The sequence below is a fragment of the Calidris pugnax genome, unplaced genomic scaffold, assembly GCF_001431845.1.
Source record: "Calidris pugnax isolate Ruff unplaced genomic scaffold, ASM143184v1 scaffold183, whole genome shotgun sequence".
Taxonomy (NCBI): domain Eukaryota; kingdom Metazoa; phylum Chordata; class Aves; order Charadriiformes; family Scolopacidae; genus Calidris; species Calidris pugnax.
Window position 1 is genome coordinate 950,444 of NW_015090930.1, and position 12,740 is coordinate 963,183.

General features: G+C 38.4%; 1 protein-coding gene across 2 annotated transcripts in view; it reads right to left on the reverse strand.

Annotated features, from left to right (window-relative positions):
• Nucleotides 1-12,740, reverse strand: part of ESR2 (estrogen receptor 2 (ER beta)) — a 45,524-nt gene that overhangs the window by 20,162 nt on the left and 12,622 nt on the right. For both annotated transcript variants that reach the window (XM_014951587.1, XM_014951586.1), the window contains exons 3-4: nt 7,599-7,774; nt 4,649-4,765 (exon numbers count right to left, since the gene is read on the reverse strand). In XM_014951587.1, coding sequence (XP_014807073.1) covers nt 4,649-4,765; nt 7,599-7,774 — 293 coding nt within the window. The remainder of the gene's footprint in view (nt 1-4,648; nt 4,766-7,598; nt 7,775-12,740) is intronic.

The following is a 12,740-nucleotide window of genomic DNA, read 5'->3' on the forward strand; positions in this document are numbered from 1 at the left end:
TAGGAAATTCTGTGCTTTTTATTCAAATCCAAAGTTCAGACAGGACTGAGAAATTTTACCTCTACATCTATTAGCATCCAACAGGCATGTGTAAGTGCTTATAAAACTATATATTATAAATAATTATAGACCAGCTTAATATTTGGCTTAACTAGGTGGAGAGTTGTGGATCAATCCGTGTAAAAGCACAGCAATAAAACAATTGCATCTTCCCAGATTAGGGATTATTTCTCACTTTACCCCAAACTCTCAACTATACTTAAGAGCTAATATTCACTCAGATAAGGGTAATTCAGGCAATTTGAAAAGTGCACAAGGTGATCAAATCCCTCAGTCTTCTTACAGCAGTCTCCTTATTCAGAGCTATTCTTTGTGCAAGAAAAGAGCTGTATTCAGCCGAGGATGCTGAATCAAGGGCAAGACCTCGAGCCACAGAACCACTGACCACATGGGTAAATGATCATAAGAAATATGACACATTGGAAAAAAAAAAAATCATTAAAATGAGTCTGTTGTTCACTCGCCTGTGACCAAGCCACAGCAGGTATTATTGGCAGTGAAACACACTATTTTTAAAGCAACTCCTGCTTTACAAATTCTCCAAAAATTGCAAATGCCTCTGCTGTCTGATATGGTGGGCAGTTATACAGCACACTGCTCTTCAAATTGATTTTGGTCCCTGGCAACTCTCTGTGTAACTAACCAGTTCAGAAGCCACTGCAGATTCTACCATTGAATATATTATAATGAGTTTTTCTAAGTGTTTGAGCTTAAAAACTTGCTCAGGTATACATTAGTATATATACGTATATGTGTGTGTATATATATACATATATATACACACACATATACATTATCACTCCAGTCACCTTTGAAAGCAAATGCATATGTTCTGGTGAGTGCATCTTTCTTCACAGAGTAGACCTACTGACAAAGAAGCTGCTGTCTGCCATACACACATGAGAACATGAGCTGAAATTACAGTAATTTCTATAATACCTAAGTACAATTAATACATCTGACGTCTACAGAATTTCATTAAACATTTTCCCCCCCCTTCCTTTCTGTGTGAGATGTATTTTGCAGTATTTTTAAGGTGCTGTCTAGAAACTGCACGTGGCAGCCAAGCACAGGAGAAAAAGAGAGCCAAGTCCTGAACCGTATCAGCCCACAGAAAAGTCTGGTTTTCTTTCTGCAAATTCGTGGAATTATGCCAGTATTCAAGGACAGTGTCTATCCATCATTTTTTAGTATGGCCCCTCCGTCATTTGGGGTGGGAAAGGGGCTGAGAGGAGCTTTATCTCTGGATAATTTTCAACACATTGAGAACTGGCACCCAGGGAAAAAGATACAGGAGCAGAGTGGGGGAAATAAGTAAGTCCAGCACCAAGACAGAAACTGAAAAATCCTTATGGAAGGTCTATTTGCTCCTCAGGATGCAAAAAGAGAAGTATGAGCATAGGTGCTCCCAGAAGGTCTAGAGCTAAACCATAAAGCAACTCCCCTCTGCTAGACTGCCTTGGGCAAAGAGCCCAGACCATTTCAGGCTCCCTGGGTAAACACCAGAAAGCTCCAAGAGAAGATCCATTTTATCCTGATGTGTCTTATTTGAGTTTGCTGGGCAGAATTTACTTTTAATATATTTGCAGTAATTCTGTTTTCCTTTTTCCTGGCGACAGCGCTTTGCAGTTATTTTTCTACCATTGATAGCAGTCCTAGTGCCAAAATTTAGCAGTAGCTTTCTTGATTGGAACAGCAGACAACAAAGACTTCCTACAGAGAAATTTGCAGATGCAGTGTCTAAGACCTTCATTGTGCTTTTGGCAACGATGGCATATTTTGTAAGAAAATCCATTACCACCTTAATACAAAGCACCCCCAAGCCAGCTTCTGCTGAAATAGCTGCGGCTTGTTGGGTTGACTTCTCAACGTTTCTGAATGCAGTGACATCTAAGAGAATTTCAGACCAGAAAACTCCAAAGCAACACTTTCCTATTGCCTCTTACTGTTTTAAAGGCAGTGTGTACTGCCCAATCACATTTACACACAGAAATGTATGTTACACACACACACACACACACGCATATATTTTTCCTCAAGGTGACTATTGATAATATGCAAAATGAGGATTTAAAGATTTGATGCAAACAGTGCAGGTTTTTTATGAAGAGCTTTCATAAACTACAAAGTGGTAATTGAGGTTCTTTTATCACTTCTGCTGGACAACAAGTCTCCACTGAGCAAAAAATGCACTTACAAACCCTTCTATCCCATCCAGGGTTTTAGCAGATGTGAACCACTGCATTCACCAAGTGACCTGGCAAAGAACCGGAGATAGGGAAAAGCCTTCATTAAAAAGAAAATGTGCTCTTTTAATGGCTTTTTACAGTAAAAACCTGGTATTAGAGCATGGCTCTAACAAGAAAGAATTTGAAAGATAATCACTGCAGTCTGCAGGAAATGGCATTTATGTTTCATGCAAGAAATACAGTCTTAAAATCTGCCTGGTTTAAATGTCTGTCCCTGTGGGTCCATGCATCAGTTTTACTCACAGGTGCCTCTTCACTTATCAGGCAACTCAGACAATTGTGAGTAATCTTTATATTCCTTTTTCTCAAATTAAATTGTTAAGATTCTCAAATTAAATTAAGATTCTCAAATTTCACTGCTACTATTTTAAAAACCCCTGATCTTTAAAAACTACAATTCCTGTTATTTTACTACTATAGTTTCAAAGTAATTTTTGGCCAGGTATAGTCATTAACGTCTTATAAACCTTTACTATTGTATGAAAATATTGTTTATGAATATGTGACAAGACTAAAAGGAACACAGTACATATTATCATTATTTATTAATTGTAATACCATAATGCCTATGAGGTCTAATCACAGACCAGAACTTCCTGGACATTTAGAATAAAAGGAGTAATTTAAGGAAAGCGTCATGGAGGATGACCGTATAATATCATAGTGGAATCAGCATTTACAAAAACTCTCCAACTCCAGAACTGGTGTTGGATAGAAACCCCTGTTGGGAAAACTTACACATTGAGTAAAATTCTCAGTCATAAAGATGAACAGAAGACAGTGACACCATTCAGAAGATAAAGTTTCAAAAGGAGTTTCTTTTGCAAGCATAAGTAAGTGCAAGCTTCTTCCTTTGCCAGACAGCAAAGGTAGCTAAGACTGTATTAACGAAAAACACCGATAAAATTGAGATGCATCATCACTGCAGAGGAAGACAGGAGCTTCATATAGAAAGAACTAGCTGACTTGAGTAACAGAAACTAAACATGCTTCAGGAATACAAAATTAATACAAGGTACAATTTAAATTGTAGCTCTAAGCTGGGAGTTATCAGCAAGAAATGAACAGAGAGGCTGCAACCGTAACAGCTCGTAGAACGGTTACAGACTGTTTGCCTGATGCAACCATGAAAAAGGCAAATAGGATCTGGGGTTGCACGCAGAGAAAAGCTGCTGCAGCAACAGATCGGTATTAATGCCACTACGGTGAGGGGAGTTCACAGGAATACTGTCCAAGATTCTGGTCATCCAAGTGCAAAACAGATTATTTGAGCCTGGAGCAGATTGAGGGACAAGCTACCCCGACGACATCCAGATTCTGTCTACTCTTTTTTTTTTTTTTGCAAGAGTAGGAGATTTCTTGGTCCATTTAGCCTAATATGAGGCTAATATATGTGAGGGGATATGATGCAGTCCATAAGTACAACCAGACCAGACTGCTACCAATAAATAGAAGTCTCTAAGCTAGAAGACAATGTTGCCATGAGAACAAACGGGCATTAATTGTCCAGCAATAAATGCAGGCTTGGATTCTGAAGAATGTTCCTAATGAAAGAAATAATATTCTGCAAACAGCCTTCAGATCAAAGCAGTGGGAGGATGAAAACACCACCTCGTCTTGAAATAGAAATAATCTACATTAAATAGGATGAAATGAGATGAATGCCCACAAATCAGAGAGGACCAAGCACAGTGACCTTCTCCTTTCCCCTCCAGTGTTCCTATGTGATGTTTTCCCAGCCTATTTCTATCATGTACATTGGTGAATCTATAAGAAACAACAACAATCCTTGGCTGTGAGTGTACATTAGGCATTGAAATACTGTTTAAGTTATTTTCTTCTTAAAAGTAACCTTTAAAATATCATCTATAAATGTACAACTACAGGGAATTCACATCACTGTAAGCACAAGACGGGAATAAGAGAAAAGGCTGGATAATTCTGAGCAGTACAGTGACAAACTGTGGTTGTTCACTGCTTCTTGCCTTACATTCAACCAGCAGGACATGGTGCAGGCTCATTTATCCCATATTTGAAGGGGTTTCAGACTGGCTTGAGGTTCAGGCAGCAAGTAAACTGCCTTCACAGAGCTCTGCAGAGGTACTATAGTTTTCCTGTCCTGAACCTACACCTTACACCTTCCTACAGTTTTTTTTCTCAAAATGACAAGTCATTTTCTACTTTTATAGGAAGAAATGCATTGATTCTTAAACAAGCTTAAATCTGTTATGCCTTTTTAGGATTTCAAGGGGAAAACAAGAAAAGCTGTACAGAATTGACTGAAAGGAAATAAAAAGCCATCAAAACTCAAGCAAACAACACAGACACACAAAACTCACCACATTTCATCATTCCGACTTCATAGCATTTCCGTAGCCGACATGCCTGGCAGCTTTTGCGCCTGTTTTTGTCTATTGTGCATTGATTGGTAGCTGGGCAGATGTAATCATTGTGTCCTGCAGCAGAGTATAAAACAGGAAACTGAACATCTCCAACAGCTTCTCTTGGTCATTTCCCTAATCAGAACCTTCATAATTTTAAGCATCTCAACTTTTTCTTATGAGAATATCTAAACTCCGTGGATTGAACTCATTCCAAAAAATGCGTATTTATCCTATACTGAAAACATTAATCTGTGACCTCAAAAAGTAACCAGACAACACAGACCAGCTCTTAGTGATGACTAAGATAACCAAGCACCTTCTAATGCCAAGTCATTTTTGAAAATGGGACATACAGTCTTGTAGAAATTTGCCTTGTAGAAATTTGCTCCCAATCTCCAACTTCTTACTGTATACTAGTATTCTACAGGTGGCAGATAGTAGATTTTTTTTTTTTTTTTAGCCTGAGCAGAGTTGAAAAAAAAACAATAGACACAGCTACATTCCTGAAAAGATTTAAGTAAACTGCAGATCTATTTACTGAACTCTCTCTGACGTGGTGAGTTCCAGGAATGAAGAAGCCTTTGGAGGACTGACCCTGGATCAAAGTCAATTAAAAAAAAGCAGCCCAAGAGAGAAAGAATTATAGTTATATTCTAGATATATTCTATATATTCTAGAATTATACTAGAATTACTAGTATAAAGTAATGCATACTGTATAGTATGGAAAAAAGCATGAGCATGAGATCTAACATTTAGATATTTTGGACAAATGTTTCTCTTATTTTCATGAGTTTCTATTTCAGCCTCTTCTGTTGTCTTCTCCTCCTCTCCCACCTCACTTTGTCCCCAGCCAAACCCCTTTCTATTATTGTGTTTCATTAATCAATACTCTGTTTCAAAGGTTTATTACTGTAAACTGGACTTGAGTATGCTCTTGGTGTAAGTACAGTTGAATCACCTTCTGCTAAATACTGGAAATCTCTCTTGCAGTAGTTACCACAGGCTGCAAAAAATATCCACTCATTTAAATTTCTTAATCTCTCTTCTCTTGTTTTTTCAAGTTTGTTTTGTTGTTGTTTTTTTTTCAAACTTTAAGAATAAATCAGGCAAAGTTAGAGCTACTAGAGATTTTTTTTTTACTTGATGGCAGTCCAAGAGTTCATGTCCCCAAGAGTAATTATTTAACTGAACCATTGTGACTATTTCCTTGCAAAATTAAAATAATTTTAACCTTGAATTTTTGAACCCACAATTTGAAAAAGAAGATATCAGGTTACAATTTGTCCTGTTTCCTACTGGCAGATATGGCTGAAAAACAAATTACTGTTTATCACCCTTCACACAACATGGGGGGAAAGGAGGAGGAAGCTCTCTCTTGCACTATAACCCAAGCACACAGGACTATAAAGTAGTTTAAAACTCCTGTGGCCTTGGGATAATTTAGCTTGCAGGCAGATGTTCAGAGATGTGGGACAAATACACCACAACATAAACTTGGACAAGCAGAATAGACCACACACAGTTTCTCAGCCATACCAGCAAATTTTCCTTAGACATTAGCCCAACATTTTTGTCTATGGTAGGCCCAGTTGTTTTATTTTTATAGGCAATATCCTTCATAACAACAGTTGCAACTGAGTGCTTGATGGTGCTTTTTGCCAAGAACTTACTTTCACTTATTTGAATTACAAGCAAATGTTACCTGACAGGGTACATTAAGGTGTACAAAAGGCCACAACAGGTAACTTGTTCATGGCCAAAGCACGTGTGAGCAAAGTAGAGCAGGCAAATAATTTTCCTGACAGAAAACACTTTGAGACCAAATTCAGTCTCCATTTGTGACAAACTGGAGCAAAGCCCTCTTCAATTATTTTAGAAATCAAAAGAACTTGCACCAGTTTACAGTAATTGTTATTCAACCTTGCAGAACTTGCATAATAAATTGAAAAGGCAAACAAGTTCTGAATTAACTTTGAATCTAATGGTGACACCTACTCTGCCACATTGAGTCAAAAAGAAAGTATCTCAAAATTGCCAAATGCTTTGTGTGCAGAAGAGCAAGGGAACATTATAGACCAAAAAGTGACAAGAGTTTCTCTGTTAGTATCTGCATGGAGTATCCAATGTCAATCCAATTAAATTTCTGCCAAGAAACCCTAGATGAGGCCAAAGAACATGATAACTAGAGCCAAGGTTAAAGAAATTAAGTGGTCCAAAGTTGCAACGCCCATAGGTTGTGATAACAAACATAGAGACCTACCTTTCATACTGCAGCCACTCTGAAAATTTGAACTAAATACTAAATATTTAAGAATTTAAACACTGAAGTGGAAATCTTACATAGATCTAGCAGATAAGAAATATTGCAATGTAGGCTCTGGGGAAGGAGGGCTGAGAAATAACAATAATCAGATTTGTACCTAGTATTTACAAGACATATTTTTATATCCTACATACTGTGTAGATGTTATATGCTGTGACTGAACAGCTCCAGGCAATATATTATTGTCCAGAATAGTTCCTAGCAAGCAAAGTCTCCAGACAATCACCTACTCTGTGTCTGTTGTAACAAATTCACAATTACCATGTCTACTTTGGGACACTAACTGCACTCAGATTCTCAGGTCTGCAGTGCCATCCCACCGAGACCCTACTGCAGGGCCTTCCCATGCTATGTATTCCACCTCTTCTCTGAAGAAATCAATTGCTTACTGTGTAGTGTTTCCAGATCTCGATAACACAAGAGCCAAAAGATAAAGTAGTCAAATCATGTGTTGCTGTTTTCAGCAAGCAGCACCACATGCAGGGATTTTAAATCAACTCATTACTAGATCTACCACCGCAGCCCCTTATCATACGAAACAACTTATTTGAGCAAAGCTCTCAAAGGCTGGTTCTCCTACCTTGAATACTTCTTTTAAAGAACGCTTTGCAGCCTTCACATGACCAGACCCCATAGTGGTATCCTGAAGCGTAGTCACTGCAGACTGCACAGAAGTGGGCATCCCTTTTTGAGCCAGGATTATTTGCAATTGGGCTTGCACAGTCATTCGCGTTAGTTTTTCTTTTTAAAGTCTCTCTGATAGAAAAGAAAAACATCTGTTATAACAGGAAAAAAATTAATCCAGATTGCAAAGAGTTTCATTATTTTTCATTGTCTTCAACACTCTCTATATAGAGTCATCTTGTTACTGAACACAGGACAGTGTGAAACGCTGTTATGCCTTTTTCTGATAAGGTTATTGAAAGCACATAGTCTGATCCCAGGGCTTTCAATGATGACAGACTATAAAGTTTTAATATATTCAAAGGCATAAGACTCACTTGCTGATGTGCCATTCAGACAAACTCTGGGAAAAATCACATGGAACGTTAACGGATCTGGGAATGTACAAGTCTGGGAATTTGTGAACAGAGTGGGCTTTACCTTTGGAAGCTTAGCATGGAAAATACAAGCTCAGACAGCTTGAACTGACATGATAAACACTACCACAAACATAGCTGCAGGTGCTTTGCACTGTTAGCAAAGGTAAATTTTAGCTGAAGAAATACATTATCTAGTCTCAAGTATTTCATCCTTTCAATGAGGCTTTATTCCTTCAAAGAGATGCTGGAGACAAACATATTGAGATACAAAATCTAAGCCTGCAAGATCAACTCACAATGTTAGACAAAGTTTTCTGTTCAAGGTGATGACCCACGTTGATCACCCTAATGCTGTATCAAAGTCTGAATACAAGAAGAATGGAGAAACACGATTAATAAAATGCTTTCGTACACAAAAAATTATTGCTCCATATAAATTAATAAGATATATTAATTTCTAAAGCAGTGCAAAATAGTTCCAACTTACTGGAACTATTCTTAGCAGCTGCATTAAAATTAGAACAGGATAAAAAACATGAAATAACAGCCAATTCCTGACACCTAGACCCTGTAAACAAACAGCAAGAGGAAAGGAACTTAGATTATCAGTAAAGTGGGTTTTAGGTATAGGAAACGCACCCATTGTGTATCTTTTCTCTGGACCTCATTTTCTTGGTGGTTTTAGCATGTTTTACCTTCATGGTCAGTACAATTTCTAGATAGACAGAATACAGTGTCACGTGCAAACTCTCAGCAGCAGTTTGACAAAAGGAAACCTGTAAAGTCAACTTATAGGTATAAACTTAAGCACAGAGGTAGAAGTTAGAAACTGTAGAATTTTCCTCATCCCACCTTCCAGCAGGTTTAGGGAGGAAAAGAAGAATCAATGGGGCTAAGACAGCAGGTAGCAGGGTTTACAACTTCTAAAGAACAAAGGTACATTGCCAGGGCAGAAGAAACCTGTTCACCAACAGGAGCAAGTTTAAAGAGAACAGTAGAAATGCGCTGAAAGTGCCGTCAAAGAGGCCTTAACTAACATATTAGAAGTAGACTTTGTGCTGGTTTCATTACAGCAGGTAAGGACAAACACATCCACATGCCAGCTAAAAATCAAGTTTATATACATTTGAGGAGAATGTTGTCCAATTTCCTCGCAGAAAATTTGGAAAGGAAAAGGGTGATCCTCTGAACAAATTCCAAAATAGAAAAAATTTGTTTTGGAATTTAAATTCTCAATTTAAGGTATTTGAGTAGAATTAAATAACTGAACTGCCAGCTTTTAAAAAAATGTAAATTCATTGAGATATTGCAAGCAATAAAGGTGTTTAGATGTTTAACAAGCCCAGTTTCTGATTACACACACCTATTAATGGACTGCTGAGCCACTGTTACTGCCCCTTCTGCCACACTGGGGAAACTCCCCTTAGAATGAAGGGACTGCATCACACGTGCCTAATGTGCTGCCAACGCAAGGAGGAAAAAGCATGACTATTCCTTCCTGCTTCCCTGTATTTGGAATAAGAAGCAATTTGGCATTTCACACTAGTAGAAGAGGTTTAAGCTCTACTTGGGAATCAAGATCCAATTTTGAGAGTCAGGAGAGAATCAAAATCAGCTAGAGAGGATCCCAGGTAAAACTCACTGATATGCTCTAGAGCGTGATGTTTATTGTCCTCATTAAAGCACCAAGATGCTACGGAGGAAAATGAAGGAAAAGCACACCCATAACATTTCACTGAGGAGTGTTGCTCTTTACTTTCCAAGTAAAGTGACAAGTGTTTTAAATAACACTTTTTTTTCCTTTGCTTGCTTAAAAGTGGAACGACAGTCGCCCCGCACACATGCGAGACACGTGACTTGCGCAGGCTGTGGCGAGCAGCTTGCACACTGAGCAACAATCTGGAACCAACTCCTCCTGCAGGCCTAACGGCCATCAAATCTGTTCATCCCCAGTCCCTGCGGCAGCACAGCAGGGGATGCAAAACCAATCATTTTGTTACTGTTCTCTTAAAGGACAACAGAACTAGGAAATAGCCAAGAGCCTTCCTTACCCTGAGGATCCTCATGTGGATACGCAAACAGCAAACGGGAGCAGGTAGCCCCACATGTGGTCAGAGATCACCTCCCAGCTCTCTTGGGACTAGGGCACTCCAGCATGTTCAGCAGATGAATGAGCTGCCAGGTCCTCCAGAGGAACTGGCGGTAGCTGGCTGGATGCCCACCACACTCCTGCACCAAAGGATGCAGGAAAATGGGGCATGTAGCCTGGCTGCTACCCAGGAACCAGATGGGCAAAGATCTGTTGCTTTACACCTCCTGATAGTCCTTTCTATTTTATGATCATGGTTTCTATACAGAGATATTCTGTTTCCATAAAAAGAATGAAGATCTTTTTGAAAGTAACAAGTCATTGAATTCCTTCTGGTCATCAACAGGGATGATTACTCTACAGAGAAGGAATCAGCAAGACTATTTAGGTTATTCAGTATCTGTCATGCCTCCTAATTACCTCTAGCTTTGCCACAGCAAGTAGCGTATCCCACACCTGGAAAACGTGAACATAAATTCACCTTTTTATTAAAAATGAAGTAGGGTAGCAAGATTTGACTTAGAAAGTAGCAAGATTTGCTCATGGCATTTGTTGTCTGTCAGGCTTTTTAAAAACCTAATTACTGTATATAATAAAAAGAAAGAGAGAGAAAAAAATCCACTGAGAAAATAAAACTAAACCCCAACATTAAGTCAGAAATTAAAAGTCCAGATTTTATAATACTTACAACTTTTCCCTCCCTCCCACGGGCCACTGGCTCATTCAGTGCCCAGAGATAATTCAATCCAGTGTAACAGGACTAGCACACAGTGAATAAGACAATGAAGTTCCTAAATAATTTTCATTAAGGAAGCATTGCTATCCTATGCACCCAAACCCCTTTACTTACATGCCTTACCTACAATCAGTCAGAAGTACAAGGAAAATAATAGAAGGGAAGAAAAAATTAAGTTCCAGAAGCATCACTCCGGCAATTTCATTAAAGTTTCCTGATACTTTTTAGAAAGTAGTATATCTATTCATTTTGAAAATAAACCTCATGTTTCTTTAATTAAAAACCTTTTATTTAGGGGATGAAGACAGAAATCAATTTCAGATTGCTTTTAAATATAACACAATTACACTGTCACATTCCTTTTCTCTTCATGTCATTTTGATATAAACGGAGTGATCCTGCACTAATAGACTATTGTCTTCACAAGGTACAGGACCTATAGTGCCAATAAATATAGCAGAGTCTTTATCAGCAAAATTACCATTTTACAAATAAAAGTACTCCAAAAAAAACCTCAAAAAATTGTCTATTTTTACGTGGAATACAATTCATTTTTGTTGAACTACTGGTGCAAAGTAACACTTTGCTGCAGAGTATCTGCATTTAACAAAGTTAAATAAAGTTAAATAAATTTATTCTGTATTTGTATAATGAGACTATTTGTGAGGAAAGGGAATGCCGAAAATCCTTATTTTAAGCAGATCTACAAGGAGATCCAAATTACACATTGATCAACTTTAGCTAAACTGATGTGGTCCACTTCACTAATGTGAACATAAATTTACACCCAGGAAAAATAAACTCCTCTCACAGTGAGACCCTTGCTTTATTTTGAAAGGTAATATAAACTGTGCAGCGGGCCTGAATATGTAGTAATGTTTTCTTACTCATTTTCCAAACAAAATCCCTTTTGTCAAACTACAATGCTGTTTAAATTTACTTAGAGTTTATCGATTTAGTCTCTCCCTTCCCCCGGAGCTATTCCTTTAAGTTTCAGTCCCAACAACTCTTCCTTCAAGATATAATCTACAAATCTGTAGTATCATAGTCATTGTTCCCATGGCAATAAATATGATGTTCATGGCATTAATTTAAGACCTCACTAAAGGATAAAGCAAAAAGAAACACTGGTCTTTTTTCTTTACAGCCTTATTTCAGGACAGATATCCATAAGAAGGGAATTATAGCTCTTGCTTTTCGTGTTTCCATATATTTTTTTTTCTTCCTTTTTTACACCTTCAATACACAAAACGGGGGTTACCACGCATCATACTGAGGCAGATGAACCACCGAGGAGGTCCAGCCACCAAGCAACACAGTAATAACTTGCTGCTGAACTATACCAATTTTACAGCCCACATTTAATTGATTTCTCCCCTTTAAATTATGTCCTCATCAAGTACGAAAGCAATAGTGTGTATGAGTCTATACAAATGGCAGAAGACTTATTTATTTGAACTCCAGGGTGGTGGATTTGGCTTCCCTCTTGCCTACAGAGAGAGTCAGTCACTATGTAGAGAGTCACCGCAGAGCATCGGATGGGGTGGTTTTGCTCTTAGATTATTCCAGCTGCTGTCCCATCATCTGATGGCTTCAAACATTAACCTGCAGCTGCTTTCCCAGGGCTGTCAAAGTTTTGCAACATCAATCAAAGTGGGAAGAGTTTGGATGTTAGCCCTATTCACATTAGGCCTGCTTGGGGAATCCTTCTGTGTGTCAGCGCTCCCCGAATGGCCTCTCACAATCCACACGCCTACACTTAAAGTAGATCTGCATGCCAGAACTCTCTGCTTCTCTCTGCCAACTCCAAATACAGATTAGTCAGGTGGCAGGGCGGAAAATCTGTGCAGCCTA